This window comes from Panthera leo, chromosome C1 (genome assembly GCF_018350215.1).
Source record: "Panthera leo isolate Ple1 chromosome C1, P.leo_Ple1_pat1.1, whole genome shotgun sequence".
NCBI lineage: Eukaryota > Metazoa > Chordata > Mammalia > Carnivora > Felidae > Panthera > Panthera leo.
Window position 1 is genome coordinate 206881794 of NC_056686.1, and position 16220 is coordinate 206898013.

General features: G+C 40.7%; 1 protein-coding gene across 7 annotated transcripts in view; it reads right to left on the reverse strand.

Annotated features, from left to right (window-relative positions):
• Positions 1 to 16220, reverse strand: part of DOCK10 (dedicator of cytokinesis 10) — a 266256-nt gene that overhangs the window by 28034 nt on the left and 222002 nt on the right. For 6 of the 7 annotated variants that reach the window (XM_042950329.1, XM_042950326.1, XM_042950328.1 and 3 more), the window contains exons 30-44: positions 15747 to 15843; positions 13953 to 13997; positions 12018 to 12193; positions 11776 to 11892; positions 10375 to 10486; positions 9532 to 9653; positions 9320 to 9434; positions 9161 to 9227; positions 8873 to 8920; positions 7958 to 8059; positions 5778 to 5902; positions 4391 to 4503; positions 2446 to 2583; positions 1596 to 1778; positions 955 to 1065 (exon numbers count right to left, since the gene is read on the reverse strand). In XM_042950329.1, coding sequence (XP_042806263.1) covers positions 955 to 1065; positions 1596 to 1778; positions 2446 to 2583; positions 4391 to 4503; positions 5778 to 5902; positions 7958 to 8059; positions 8873 to 8920; positions 9161 to 9227; positions 9320 to 9434; positions 9532 to 9653; positions 10375 to 10486; positions 11776 to 11892; positions 12018 to 12193; positions 13953 to 13997; positions 15747 to 15843 — 1671 coding nt within the window. The remainder of the gene's footprint in view (positions 1 to 954; positions 1066 to 1595; positions 1779 to 2445; positions 2584 to 4390; positions 4504 to 5777; positions 5903 to 7957; positions 8060 to 8872; positions 8921 to 9160; positions 9228 to 9319; positions 9435 to 9531; positions 9654 to 10374; positions 10487 to 11775; positions 11893 to 12017; positions 12194 to 13952; positions 13998 to 15746; positions 15844 to 16220) is intronic. The other variant, XM_042950325.1, reaches the window with a different exon arrangement.

Sequence of the window (16220 nt, forward strand, 5' to 3'; positions counted from 1 at the left end):
TTTTCAGTTTTTTTTTTTAAGGTTATACATATAAGTGAGATCATACAGGACTTGTTTATCTTTGACCTATTTCACCTAGTGTAATGCCTTCAGTGTCCATTCATGTGGTCACAACTGGTAGGACTGCCTCAGATTTTATGGCTGACTGCTATTCCATTGAATATATACACCACAACTGCTTTATCCATTCGTTCACGGGTGGACACATAGCTTGTTTCCATGCCTTGGGTATTGTAAATAATGCTGTTATGAACATGGGATGCACATATCTTTTTGAATTAATGGGAAAACATTTTAATTTCTGGGTTCAGCTATGCCCAATGCCAGGCCCTGATCCCTGGACTTTTCAGTACTGTGATTAAAGGAGAAGTCTTCAGAAATTTCTAAAAGAAAGATTAAATACATTTGACCTACAATAGGATTATGAGAGAATCGCTGTATTTCTGGATATTTGTGGTTAGTATTCTTTTTTTATTTTTGGTAAAATTGTTTAATGTTTATTTATTTTTGAGAGAGAGGGAGACAGAGCATGAGTGGGGGAGGGGCAGAGAGAGGGGGCACACAGAATCTGACGCAGGCTCCAGGCTCTGAGCTGCCAGCACAGAGCCTGACGTGGGACGTGGGGCTTGAACTCACAAACCGTGAGATCACGGCCTGATCCAAAGTGGGACGCTTAACCTTAACAATGAGCTGCCCCGGCGCCCCTTGTGGTTAGTATTCTTGTTATATCTCATTCAACCACCCGTCTTGGAAATTCCAAGCGACAGATGATAGACTGACAGTGTTAGAGCTGATCGGCAATTCAGCAAGCAAACTCAAGGTAAGCGCTCAGTTTAAGTCACAATACACAAAACACAGAATTTGGATTTTTTTTTTTTGATTTGGATATTTCACAAAAGAATCCAGTTTAGTTTATTCCCAAGTCTTTGAAAATGTCCATAAAGCATTTCTTACTTTCATCTGCTTGTCTCCATTAGCAAAATTGTTGGTAATTGCAAGGGAATGCTGAAACCGAGAGCCTCCAATCCCAGCATCGGCGATTAACTGGCTTACAGCCTTGATAAGCTAGAAGAGAAGAGAAAAAGAAAACTCCAAAGGTACTAACTCAGAAATAGTAATATTAAAGAAACCCACTGGATTGGATGAATGTATCATTGATTCCTCCCTGTGGGTCCAAAGAATAGCATCTTTATGCCTTAAAATTTTCAGAAGGCCACGTAATCTAGGGTGTTTCCTATAATTTAAAATATTTAAAGAAGGTTGCAGGAATCTTGGGATGCCTTAAAGGAAGACATGTCTGGATTTGGAATCTGGTGGGGTTTGGCATCCTAGAGATAGTCACGGTTTCCTGAGTTGTGTATTCTATTCGATTCTGTTCCTTGGCAGAAGAAAAGTAAAAGTGGAATTATGGGCTGTGTTGATTTCTGCCCAGCTGCCCTCTTCCTCTGAACCTGAGCGGAGTGTGTTGAGTCTCTTTAAGGAGGAATCTAGTAGAAGAGTTGGTTGCTCTTGCCCAGGGGCCTAGAGGCTTTTATCAATGCTGAAACAGAAGAGTAGTTTTAACAACAGCATTAATGGAAACTGGCAGCACTTACTTGTAAGTGGGACCGGACAATTGACTTCTGCTTGTTAAATTCAAAATTCTTCCTCATGAAAAAGTAGAGAAGGGCTGATGCTTCTGTCTGAGTTGACCGTGACCTGTGGTTACAGCATTTTAGGACTTCATAGCAGAAGGATCCACACAGGTCGGCAGGCCCTTGAAAGAACGCTGAAGGAAACTATAGAGGTAGAACGGTTGGTTAAGTAGGGGGGGGGGGGGCACCATGCCTTCATTTTGCTGTGTTTCTGCTTGCATTTTAAAATTCCTTAGAACAAACCCACCTTTTTTTTTTAACCCAGGCAAGTGGAAGAGATATAATTGTATTTATTTAAGTCCATATTAATATTTCTCTTTTTTTCCTAGAAACAATCATTCTCTACATGGTAAGTATCCCAGGCACCAATGATGACAACCCGAAACTAGTGAATGAGAGCTTTAAAGTGTTTCCTCTTCACCCAACATTGTAAAACCACAGGGATCCTCAAAAGTTGGCAGCTGTGTCTACTTTAAGGTGGAAACCTCACTTGGCATGAATGGAGATCACAGATGATGACGTGCATTTTCCCCGACTCTCTGTCACAAATACTGAGGATCCCCCCAGGAGATGGCTACATGTTAATACTATTCCCTTTCGATATCCAAGTAGACAGGTTGTCAAGACTGTTAACTGTCAAGACCAGGAATCAAATGGCTTATTAAAATCAATAAAAATACTCTAATAAAACCAAATAAGCCAAAATAGAAGGAAACGGACTTTCTTTCCTCCATACTGAGAGATGTAAGGATTAACACATGTTTATTATCATCCTTTCCTGAGCTTTCACTGGAACCAGGAGAACTCTTACCTTGCAAACAAACAGTCTCAAGGAGGCAAACACGTGCTTCAGCGCTGTGGCTGACTGGTTGACTTGGAAAAAGACCATGTAGGTGTCAAAGACCCTTTTCATCATGGAATTTTGACATTCGGATTGTTGGAGTTGTCTCTGGAAATTCCACACAGAAGTTATTTAGGATGAGTGAAAAGGCACCTGTATTCTTTCAAAAGATATTTACTGTGAGCCTACTATGTGGTAGGCACAACTCTGGGCAATGGAGATAGTGTTGAATAAGAAGATAAGGTCTATGTTCCCAATGAAACTTACACAGCAGGGATTGGAAAAAATTACTAAATAAGAAAATAGAGCAGAATGATGTGATGTAATAAAAAGTAACTGGTTTGGGCAAGGATTACTTTAGGTAGGGTGGGCAGCCAAGACCCTCTAATGGATGAACTCACACGTGAGCTGAAGGAATTGGCTATGGGCAGATCTGAAGGGACTACCCAAGAAGAGAGAAGCAGCTAGTACCAGGGATATGAGTTGGGAAGAAGCTTATGAGTTCAAAGTTGAGAAAACAAAGGGCAGAGGAGCCTGAGCAGAGCATGGGGTGAGATCGGGACAGAGGCAGGAGACGGGGTCACAGAGACACACGTCCTCGTAGGCATCGGTAGGGCCTTTAAGATGTCTGAGATTTGACTGACATTTGCACTGAGTAATAAAGACTTAAAATATGGTGTTTGTTTTTTTTCTACCACCATGCTGACACTTTTCCTGAAAGCAGGGATTTTTTGGCATAATCATTGTGTTTGGTGTAGACGTTATTCAATGGATCCAGCCGTTCGTACTTCAACCCCGAACATCTGTAAGCTCATTAGGTTGAGCTAATATTCCAAATATCTTTATTGAGGTATAACTGGCATACAGTTTCTATAGTTTGAGCTTATTAAATTTTATATAAATGGCATCAAACAGTAACCGAGCGTAACTGAGCAGCGTTCTATTGTATGGATATACCACCATTTTTTAAATCCATTCACCTGTTGATGTACACTTAGGCTGTTTTCATCACTTATTAAAAATAAGGCTTGTATGAACATTTGTGTACACAGGTTTTTGTGACCAAATGCTTTTATTTCTCCTGGGTAAATGCTTAGTATTGGAATGGCCGGTCGCATAACGGACACACGTTTAACTTTTTAGACTGCCGTACTGTTTTCCAGAGTGTTTGCATGCCCGCCATTGGTGGATAAGAGTCCCAGTTTTTTCATACCCTTGCCAAAACGTGGTATGGTCAGTCTTTTTAACTTAAGTCATTCTACCACTACGTAGGTATTATTTTCACCAAAGATATACAGATGACAAATAAGCACACGAAAAGACGCTCAGCATTATTAGTCTGTTGGATCTAGCCATCATTTGTCTCTCCCCCTGAGTCTGAAAAAGTGGAGTCCCACTCTCAGTCAGCTCGGCTTGCCTGAGGGTGAAGCAGGAGAAGCAAAGAAGAATATTTATTATTTGACAATAGTGAAATACATATGTATGTATATCATTTGAGTATTAGTCAACTTCTGATAAACTCTGAGTCTCAGTTGTAAAACTTTTTCCACTGACACTTAGGCCGATTTATGTAACGTTAATTGATTTCATAAAATATTAAATTAAAAAAAATGTTTATTTATCTTTGAAGGAGAGAGAGACAGAGCGTGAGCAGGGGAGGGGACAGAGAGAGAGAGAGAGAGAGAGAGAGAGACACACAGAATCTGAAACGGGCTCCAGGCTCTGGGCTGTCAGCACAGAGCCCGAAGCAGGGCTCAAACACATAGACCCCAGGATCATGACCTGAGCCAAAGTCGGACGCTTAACTGAATGAGCCACCCAGGTGCCCCAGTAAAATATTTTTTGTTCTTGACTTCCCATGACTTTTCCACCTCCCGTTTTATCATGTTGCAGAAGATGTTATAGTCACACTTACCTGGTGAGTCTGGGTGAAGAGTGATAGCAGGTCTAGGATAGTCAGGCACACCTCTGTAGCTATATTGGCCTCTGTGTCCACATGGTGCATGATGTCTATTTCATTGGAGTTGCCTACAAAATATGAAGTAGAACATACATAAATGTCTAAGAAAATTCTTTGTATTCCATAAAGGGCTTTCTTCTATTATAACATTTTCACTGTTTTCTGGTGTTTTGATAAATAATTTATGAAATCAAAGTGCTTTGGTTGGTTCAATTACCTTATTGGCTGAATCAAAAACTAAAGACTGTCCGTCTAAAGACAGAGGCTTTAACACATCCTATAGACTAAATGTTTGTGTTGCCCCAAATTCCCGTGTTGAAGCCCTAATCCCCAGTGTGATGGTATTTGGAGATGGGATATTTGAGAGGTAATTAGCTCGTGAGGGCGGAGCCCTCATGAATGGGTTCGTGCTCTTATAAAAAGAGGCACCAGAAAGGGAGACTTTCTCTTTGTCATGAGGACACAAGAAGAAGGTGGCCATCTGCAAACCAGGAAAAAGGCTTCTCATCAGACATCAAATCTGTTGGTACCTTGACCTTGGACCTCCCACCCTCCAGAACCATAAGAAATAAATGTTTGTTGTTTAAGCCTCCCAGACAATTCTCTTGTAGCCACTCAAACTAAGAGTGTAGGCCCTTTTCATATGTCAGCTGTAGACAAGAGTGACCCATTTGCCATTATTTCTTACTTCTTTTCCATTGATTTAGGCATTGACAGAGTCATAGTCCTTTCATACTCAGTCTGGGGCAAGTTTTAGGCTCACAGTCTAATAGACTAAATGTATAGTCTCAGTGGACAGTGTGCATGAGTGGCCATTAAAGGCCCTAAATACATTCATAGGTGAAGGCATCTGCCTTTGGTCACATGTCCCTAACCACTAACATGTACACAATACAGAACACTGGGCTCCATTTTTTCCTCATTCACAAGCTGGAATGTGTGCATCACCGGGTTCAATATATCACACTTAGTGCTTCTAGGACATGGACAACTTTCTCCTCGTCCCAAACAGCAGACAGTAATAGTCTGGTTGACAGAGGTCCCCATAACCCTCACAATAGCAAATCCACCTGACATCAGAGGAGCTACATGGAGCACATTATCCTGAGAGATTTGCCTGTTTCCTTTCTTATAAGGACACTTCGATTTTTAAACTCCCTCTCTGCTGACCTTTTTCCTCTGAGAAAAGTTCCCTGGGCTACAGCAAGCCTGAAAAGTAACGGTCTCAGTAACACACTAACATTCCTTACGTTTCTGAAACATTCTAACGCATTTAATGTCTTCCACGCATCTAGAGAAACACCCCTAGCCGTCTCGGTCCTATTATTTCTCGTTTACTTACTGGACATGGTATTGTCTAACATCTGTAAAAGTTTGGGGTTAGAAAGTGCATTTTTGCCTCGAATTATAGGTAAAGTTTGTGAGCGGTGCTGCTTATGTCCTTCGTGAGCGGACGTGGTATGCATCCTGAAAATTACAGAAGAAGATAGGTTATAGCACGAGAGAGATGAGATACAAATGTTCATTCAAAAATTCTAGACTGAGTCAAATATAAACAACTTTTACCCAGAGATGTTTTATGAAAAATATTAATTACAGGAGACATGATCAAAGGGACTTTTAAGAGTGCTTTTGGAGAGGTTTTATTTAAGCCAAAAAAGGGTTCAGAAGGATGCGCGGTACCAAAGGGTAATAGAAGAATAATAGATACTAAGCCTGAACAAGCATATTCACTATTATTTAATGAAATCATGAGATTTCATGGGAATTCCATGGTATTCCATCCTTGTAGGGGAGAGAGCTGGCGGGGGGGGGGGGGACCCTGGTGCAGCTACATTCCCAGGATGATGATAATGGTCTGCAACAGCTCTCATTCAATGTCTCCTTGGCAGTCCCACCTGGTGGAAAGAGCCAGTGTTATGTGGGAGTAAAGACACTTCCCATTCTGGACTTTCATTTCCACTATCATTTGGCCAAGGCAATAAAACATTTTTTTTTGAGTAAAGTAGGCAATAAGAGATACCCTGAAGAGTCAAGCCTATAGAGGAGGCAATGGTTTTCTCTTGGTCATCCTTTTCAAGGGGTTATTTGGTTTTGACCACATCAAATGCTCTGGATGGATCGAGGCCCAGAAGACCTAGCTTTGGTTTTCAGTAGTTAGGGGAGCCCTGGAGCTACAAGAAAAAATGAGTTCTGGCTTGCATGGCTTGGACCTTTGGGACTGATTTATTCCAGGTTTTGGGTCTATTTTGGTCTGGAGCTTCTGGAGGAAAAATCCTGGTGCCTAGGAGGGGAGGGGTAGGAATGGCCAAGACGTGTCTAGATGGTTCAGGAAGAAGCCTGCAATTTAACCCACCAAAAGTCAACAAAACTGCAGTGACCTCAGGTACCTTACTATTGTCTTTAAAGGCAGAAAGTCATTGTTGATAGTCTTCTCTCCTATTACCATTTGGAAAACACGCCTATTACATTTTCTCATTTGCTTTCACACAAGGGGCAACTTCGAGGAGTCCCTATGGACTAAGAGGCAAAACTTACTCCATGGTTTTTTGGTTATATACTACTTTCTTATTTCTGAAATTCTTTCTAAAATATAGCCATTTTCATATTACATATTATTATGGTAACTTTGGGAAGAATAAATCAAACTGGAGAAAATTTTAGCAAAGAATTCTTATTTATGAGACTCAGGGGAGATTTAAAGTAGGATTTCAGGGCAAAATCCTCCCACAGGGTAGGTTCATAAAGGATGACTCCAGGCCCTATGTGCTAGTCAAACCGGTATAATGACTAGGAAATCGAACACGAGCTTATGGAGCCATCCATGTTTCCTCACTGCTTGTGACCCTTTCAAAAACAATTTTAGGGGCACCTGGTGGCTCAGTCAGTTAAGCGTCTGACTTCGGCTCACGTCACGATCTTGCGGTTTGTGGGTACAAGCCCCGTGTCGGGCTCTGTGCTGAAATCTCAGAGCCTGGAGCCGGCTTTGGATTCTGTGTCTCCCCCTCTCTCTGCACCTCCCCCACTTGCACTCTGTCTCTCTCGTTCTCAAAAATAAATAAACATGAAAAAAATAAATAGATAAAAAACAATTTTAGCTCTGAGGACACTGCTAATGTATTACAATGACTGAAAGGTATGGGGAGATACGACCTCACATTTGATATGTCACTAGGAGGTTAGCAAACATTAAATGAGTCGTTTATTGGAATGATGTCTTTTCGGGCTCAGTTAAATTAGGGTACTATTAACCTCGATCCACTGCATGGCATTGTGCCCCAAGGGCACATAAATAAGTCATAATCCTTGACTCTTAGGTTTTCACAAGCTAGCGGAGCAGATAGAGGAGAGTTTCTGCATGTGGTTTGAAGTGTATGCATACATACATATGCATGTGCCTGCTTGTGCATGCACATGTGGAAGCATCCGTATCCCTCCACACGCACACACATACACACACACACACACACACATATGCGTAAACACAATATGATTACAAATATCAAGCAAATGCGACATTACCATTGTGGCAAGGGACCTGATGTTTGGCAGGAAGGGTTAGATCCTTTGAGAGTTCCATTGTTCTGGGTGGACTGCACAAATTTAAATGCCGCAGCAATTTTCCTGCAAGGGAAACTGAGGTTTTAATCACAGTTCAGTATTTGTAATTTATTTTTAAATAAAGACCGGCCACTGGCAACACGACTACTGAACAACGAAATAGTCTGCGTGCTATGAAAGATAAAATCACATCATCTTTTGGGAATGGGAAACGGGGGTTTAGCGAAAGTGCTGGGGGCTTCGTGGTCTCTCATGAGAAAACAATGTCAACACAAAGTTATTCTAGATTAATTTTTCTTTTCAGCTTACTGGGAGTATATTCTTTCTTTCTTTCTTTCTTTCTTTCTTTCTTTCTTTCTTTCTTTCTTTCTTTCCTTAAGTACAGTTGACACACAACGTTATATTTAGTTTCATGTGTACAACATAGTGATTTGACAAGTCTATGTATGTTGCACTCACCATAAGTCCCCAAACCACAAAACCACTGACTGTATTCCCTGTGCTGTACCTTTTATTCCTGTCACTTATTCACATTGGATGTATTCACATTGGATGTAGAAGGTTCATAGGAATCTTCTACATTATATCCATGCAAAATGATAGATAAATTAGCTCGGACGATACAGGAAATGTGGCTTCCTTTTAGAAATGTATGTTTTGTGCTTTTCTCCCTAGACAGCTTTTAACTAGTCCTAGATCTATGATGAGTACATGGCAAGTGTCAAACTTCTACGTCTACTCTGAGGTCAACCTTACGATCCTTATGTGCACCTTAAGATTTCTAACATATACCTTGAAGTCTAACCTGATATACATTAATAGATGCCATATTTTTTTAAAGATCAGACTAACTTCGTGGAATTTAAAAATTGTTACCTTATTATATTGCGTCTTCCTAGGTATCTGAAATTTTGAAGACAAACACTAGAAAGGAAAAGAAAAGGTCACATTCCAATTATTCATGTTCTTTTGTTTATACAAACTGTTCATTTAAGAAGTACATTAAAAGAAAAGATGATTTTATGCATATTTTATTCATGACTACTACTGATAGATAGTAGGACATTCTAAGGACATATGGGTCCTTAGAATGAAGGATGGTATACTGAACCATTTTGAAGCTTCCAGAAAAAAACAGGTTAACAAATCAACTCTATAACTTACTCCAAGATGCTGAAGAAGTCAGACACCTCTGGACTGGGTGCTCTTTGCCAGTAGGCAATCAGCGTCTCTGGAAGGAAACACCATGTAGCATGAGACTCTCGGAAATTCAATTTTTTTTTCCTTTTTAAAAATTTTAATTTTCAAGGGCTCTCTCTTTACCCTCTGAAATTGTCTTCATAATGTGAAGAAAGCACATGAGAAGGCTCCTGGTTTCTGCTTGATCTAACTTGTCAAATCGAAGGGTTGACCCTATCAAAGACAAGGGTCTAGGGATCTAGGAACGGAAGAACCAAGAAAGACTGAATTAGCGAGGCGGGGTGGGGGGGGGCGCTGGCTCTCCAGGTGCTGGGTAACTGGAGGAGAAGCCCCACCTTTTCGCAGTTGTCTGTTTTCTCGCTGCTCTTCTCATTGGTGCTTGGGTTGGAGTCAAGACTTGCCAGGGATGCTCTGGAGTCAGCATGGTTTACTGTAGAAATAGCTATTGATGAAAATGCTGCAAACACAAGCCACAGCACACAGATGGTAATGAGATGTAATGGGCACACACACAGAACTAAAACGATGACCCAAAAAGATGTTGATCATTGAGGTGGTAGGAGCACTGGGGAAGGCTGACATGATAGAGTCTGGAATTGCCATTGAAGACATGTGACATTTTAAGAACGATCACGGTGGCCATGCCAGCCTTAAGGATTTAGGGAAATTTAGACCAGTATAAATGGAAATAAGGTAAAGCTTGTTCCTTTGATTTCTTAAACGGCTTTTGAAAGGTTCTCTTTTAAAAATGCTTTCATGCAAGTTCATAAGGATGCTTTGCGGGGAGAAGCTTTCAAGTTTTGACAGTTTATAAGAAATTAAGATGACGTTTCCAAAATAGTTCTTAAAAATAAATTCCGAAGTTGTTGGGGCTATTATATTTTAAAAGGTTGTATGCAATGAAAACTTAAAAGATTGTTTCCAGAATGAAATATTTTGGTAACGTCTGAGTAGATTGCTCTTTGAGCCAAGTAAAACTGAATGCTAAGTAGAAGAGGAAGCCCCTGGATGAGCTTCCAAGAAATATGTAGAGAGACTCTTTAGCTCTATAAATAGAGTGTACTTTGACATACAGCAATTATGCATACTGGATTATGGAGTGGGTAAAAAGCACAATGATATGTCATATAAACATGGAAGAGAGTTAAACACAAGTGTTTTTGCAAGGTCTTAAGTACCTGCTATGGAATTTAAAACATCTTTAGAAAATGATGTATCCATAGAATTTGCATGTTTCATAGCTGACTGGCTGTGAAATCCTCCATTGGTGCTGAGGTCATCTCTAGACCCCTGTATTCGAAGCACAGAAGAGATTAATGGGAATCGCCACATTTCAACATTGTAAACCCACATATGCCTTCTTTGTTACACTTTGAATTTGATGATGTCTGATCTGATCTTTTATATTCCAGCAAAGGTCTTCTGCCAAAGCAAGCAATGAAAATGAATACAGTCACAACCATACTCTTAGTCACATTTTGACTTTTTATGTGATTGTTTTTTTTTTTTTTTTTCACCATGTAGTAGAAACTATCTTTTAGCTATAAACTGGTTGGAATGGCTACTGTTGTTTTATGGATGATACTCTAGATTATCATGAGTTATCTTATGTATATTGCTATTACTAAAAGCTAATTCCAAATACTTATTATGTACCAGTCTCTAGGCCTAGTGTTTTCTACTAGAGAATTTAATCCTCCTAAGAATCCTGTAATGTAGGAATTCTATCCGATTCTATAAATAAGAAAGCAGAGGTTTAAAGAGGCTGGATAGACACGCCTGGGTGGCTTAGTCAGTTGAATGTCTGACTTCAGCTCAGGTCATGATCTCACAGTCTGTGAGTTCCAGCCCTGCACCAGGCTTTCTGCTGTCGATGCAGAGCTCTCTTCAGATCCTCTGTCCCTCCCCCCCGCCCTTCCCCCACCCACATTCTCTCTCTTAAAAATCAATAAACACTAAAAAAAAAATAAAGACACTGGATGGCTTATCGAAGGTTACATTGTTAGTAACTGATGTCGCTGCTATGAACACAAGGTCTTCCTCTAAAGAGCATTCCAAAGGCCTAGCTCCTAACCGCGAGAGACTAGTATCATGCATTCAGCAGCGGATTAATTCATCCGGGACGTGAAAACAGGCATCTGGTGTCACATGGCCTGTTGTGTGACCACGACGGTGGCTCAGTGGAGGAGGGAGGACAAACAGGCCACTCCTGGGGTGTGACTGAGGCCCTCCGCTACCCTAACACCAGGTGGTCACAAAGCCCGTGCGGAAAGGTGGCACGGGGAGAGGGTGCGCACTGAGGATGGGGCCGTGCACGCGACAGAGGAACCTGGTAAAAACTGGACAGAACTGGGGGGTGGATACAGAGAAGAGAGGACAGTGAAACCCAAATGTCGACTACGTGGATGAGGCAGAAGGCTCCAGGGACCAATCCGGAACAAAGGAGACTGACGTGGACGTCTCAAAATAGCTAGCGGCAGTGTTCTGTTTGCTCATGGGTGGGGGAAGATGGCTATCCAGGGCAAAAAGTGGGTGAACTCTTGGTTAAAATGCACATTTGAAATAGTCTGTAAACTTACTTGATTGGATGTGTTGACGGTAAAAGGATATAAGTCCTTCAGGTAAATCCTTGGCATATTGTCCAGAAGCATGCCATACAGGGGCATGTATAAACTTGCTATCTGGGCCTGTTTCTCCTAGGTGGGAAGGTGGCCGAGAGAAATGATTCGCATAAAAATCAATAGACTGTAGGTTTGATATGCATTTAATGCAGTGAGCCATTAAATGGTGTTTAGGGAAGAGAGAAAAGAAAATCACTCACGGGTTCTCTGTATCGATCATCAAAGGAATGCTTAGCCATTAGATTTTTTAGGACAGCTAAAGCTGAGTGCCTGATGTCTTGGTCTTCTTGCAGGGCAAAGCCAACTTCTCGAAGTAGAATTCCAATTAAGAAGTGTTTGCGGCAAAATTCATTCGTGACCGAATATTCAGGCATATCTTTGGGAGGAGAGTAAAGTGGGCATGTGATTGAAAGTCAAAGGATCACTCTGTAATCGAGAAAGGTTTATCCAACCACCATCAACCTCTCTCACTACCGGGGAGGGGTTCAGTAACAGTAGTCTCGCTACAGCAGTCTCGCTACAGAGAGGAGAAATGAGGGAGAGTATACTGCTACCAATAGTCAAATTCCATGAGTAGCGTGTCTACAGTGTTACAGGAGCTGAGAGGAGAAGAGCTCACTTTCTGTCTGGAAGAATCAGGAGACGTCACTGGCGGGAAGATGTTGAGAGGGGCCTTTGAGGCTGCTGAAGGTCGGAGGTGCAGGGGGCCCGGAGCCAATGGAGGTGGTGGGGGGGGGTGTGGGTGGAAGAGAAGAGGTTGGGAGGACAAAGGTTCCATGGCACAGATTTCTGAAGACCCACAGTGTGTCAGTGTGTGGGAAACACAGGTTGGGGGGCGCCAGTCAGCACGGCAGCCAAGGAGGGGGTGGGGATTGAGACTCGAGGGGCACTTGGGGCTGGGTGATGGAGAGACTAAAGCACACATTCTTTAGCTGGCACCTGGGATCCTCCATTTGGCATCGAATTCTGTAGAAAGCGTGAAGTCGCCAATGGCATTGAGATCGGCGGCCTGATCAGACCTGTGCTTATTCATTTGTTCACATGGTGACAGGACATAAATGAGTCATTCTGTGGGGGAAATGTGGGGAGCGGGCTATAATACGGGAGGCTCGGCCACAAGGCAGGGAGGGAAGAAGTGAGATGTGCCTGGGATGGAACAGAAGGACCCGAGTTGTAGAAGAAAAATTACCAGGGTAAGTTGGCTGAAGGACGTGAAGGAGCAAGGAGAGGGAAACCAAACGGGGCTGCAAAATTTTGTGCCCGAATCAGGGAGAAATTGGAACGTCAAAATTTCCAGTAAGAGTTGTCCAATGTCCTTCCTAAATGTAACTGTTAACAACAGGACCAGCACCCATTTCTGGAACATGCACTGAGTGCCAACACTAGGCTAAGCACCGTAGAGGTGTTATGTCCGTGAATCCTTGCGGTTACCCGTTAGATGTAATGATCTCTTGGAATATTCCAGTCCATGATTGACTAGGGGCAAATTAAACATAAGGAGTTTTGTAGTCCATGAAAATGCCACTGGATGTGGAAAAGCAGGGAATGGGAGGGTCAGGAGATAGAGGTCCAAGGACTTAGTTAGGTTTAAAATATTTCTCCACGAAATAGTGAGTACTCGTGAGGGGCCACAAGTGGAACAAAACTTTGTAATTGCCAACCTAAAACTAGAGAAAAGTTTTGCCCAGACTATTTTAAGTTATGAACCTAATTCAAGCAAAAATAATAATCAACCTCAATCTTGAGAAACTAGCTGAAAAACCAGGCTGTGGTGTGTTGACAGAAATATATAAAGCTAGTTACACTATGAACAATAATGTTATGACATGTATCAAGGAATTTTATTTATGAGGTACCCTAAGAAAATTTCAGATGATTTGGGAAATTAAAAAAAAATGTCAAACTCTGGAGAATAAACTATGAAAGAATTCAAGTTGGGGAAGCATTTAATTATCTGTGACAAGAGAACAGTTCAGTCAGCTTGTTGACAACTTTGTATGATATTAAACACCTGACTATTTTTGGCATCCGGAAATGGCATCTGGAAATTTGTGGTATGTATACCAATCAATATTATCAGATTATGATGTACTTATTGATGCTTAGAGAATCTAATATAAAACATAATTATTTACCTGATGCATGTAACTCTTGAGTTGATTCTGAAGGCGTCAAGGGATCTGGATTTAATATAAATAAATAAGTTAAGATATACACATACATACACGTTATATTCATGAACTATGGGTAATTTATACTGAAAAACTGTATTATCCTAAAACATAAGTGAGTCTCCTCAAAAAAGCTTTATGTTTGAAGACAAATACCATAGGTTGGTTGCTTCCTTATAAAGGAATGTCATGAACAGAGTTATTTTCATTCCTGGCCTTTTACTTGAACACTTATTTTTCTACCAGAAATCCGCATGCAATGAAACATGTATTTTTATGTTCACGGTTGATAATATCACATCTACAAGGAGACTATGAGGCCTTTTCCTGAGTTACAGATCAACAGTAAACAATTGGAATCAAAAGGGTACAATAGGTTTGCTTTTCTTGAGTATCTCAACCAGCCTGTCTAACCCAATAATAAGTTGGCCATAGTTTATAAAAAAAATAAAAAGGAATACAAAACAAACCAAAAGGCGAAAAATGTTATTGTCCAAGATGACCTTTCTACCTCTTTTTCTACGAAGGCATTTAGATTAAATACAATTTAATCTCCTAATATAATCTCCTATAATTTAATTTCCAAATTTCATAAATTAGGAAAGAATGGGATAATGTTATAGCTTTTATTTAAGATTGAAATGACAAAACATTTACAGGCTTGATAATGTATTTTATTTTCCCTCCAAAATATTAGTTTTGTGTGATACATACAGTATAAGCTACAATACATGTAAGGAGGCCTTTTTTTCTGGTTTCCATGAATATCAAAACTGCTCCTTGTGGATAATTTACTCACTGCTTAGAAGGAAGGTCTTTTTTTCTTTCTTTCCTTCCTTCCTCCCTCTCTGCCTTCCCTCCCTCCTTCCTCTCCTCCTTCCATTCTTGAAGTACACTTGACTATAACATTATATTGATTTCAGGTGTATAACATAATGATTCAATATTGATGCAGGGTGAAATCGAAGCAGAGTATTTTAAGTTCTTAAATCATTTTAATGGTTTCTTTGCATCCTGATATTTGATTGTCTTCTGAGAGCTAGATGTGTGATGATCATCTTGGTATCTATGCATATTGGTATATATGCAATACATTAATAAAAGTTATACATGAAAATATTTTCGGTGGACCACTTATGCTATAGTAAGTATAGAAATGGGAAGCAACTGTCTCCACCTCCTTCTAATCCAGAGTTACCAAGTATTTACAATGGTGCCCCCTTCCCGCTTTCCTCCCTCTTTCCTTCCTTCCTTCCTTCCTCGTTTTCAAGGCAACAAGTTTTTTTTTTTTTTTTTGCATAAAACTCATTTTGAGGAATTGCATTTTAACACAATTGCACACACTAATTGATAACTTCAAGTGAATTTGTGCTCACAAAGTATAACTTCTCTCCCCCCTTAATTTTGAGCCTTTCAAAATCAAAGGAGAGTTCTCTTTTGGAGCCAGTATAGTCAAAGTATTGTTGTAGGTTAAAATTCTTTGATTCATGTTCACCGATTTTATAATTTTGTTGGCTTTCTCTTTAATAGAAAAGGAGATCTAGACAAAAACTGAGAAATATGGAGCCACATTCTTCACCACGTGACACCAACTTCTTGGTGTCTTCACCTGATTACCTGGGTCTAATGCCCATGTAACAGCTTCAGGGGAGATCAAGACCGAGGAAACAGGAAAACAACAACACACAAAGGTCACACAAACGAACTTATACGAGTGTTCACTTTGCAGGAACTGATGAACATTCTGGGAGTTATTACCTGGAATGTTTGCTGATCTTATGGGGAGACACAAAGGAATAAAGTGCTCATGCTGACACACTTCTTGAAGAAAATCAAATTTATACTGGCATAAGGTCTGAAAAAAAAAAAGCAAACCGAATGATTATTATTTATACACCAAGAGGGTTAAGAAAAAAATCTGCACTTGAATCTTATATCTAAAAAGAAGATGTAGTTAATTTTGTGTGACCACCAGGTAATTGTTAAGTTGACAGGCTTTTGTCCCCCTGAAGTGGTAAATAGAGTAGGACTCCCTTTATGTGAATTTTTTTAATGTTTAATGTTTAATGGCCCATGAGGGAGGAGCAGAGAGAGAGAGGGAGACACAGAATCCAAAGCAGGCTCCAAGTTCTGAGCTGTCAGCACAGAGCCCCATGTAGGGCTCGAACCCACGAACAGTGAGATCATGACCTGAGCCAAAGTCGGATGCTTAAGAGATTGAGCCAGCCAGGT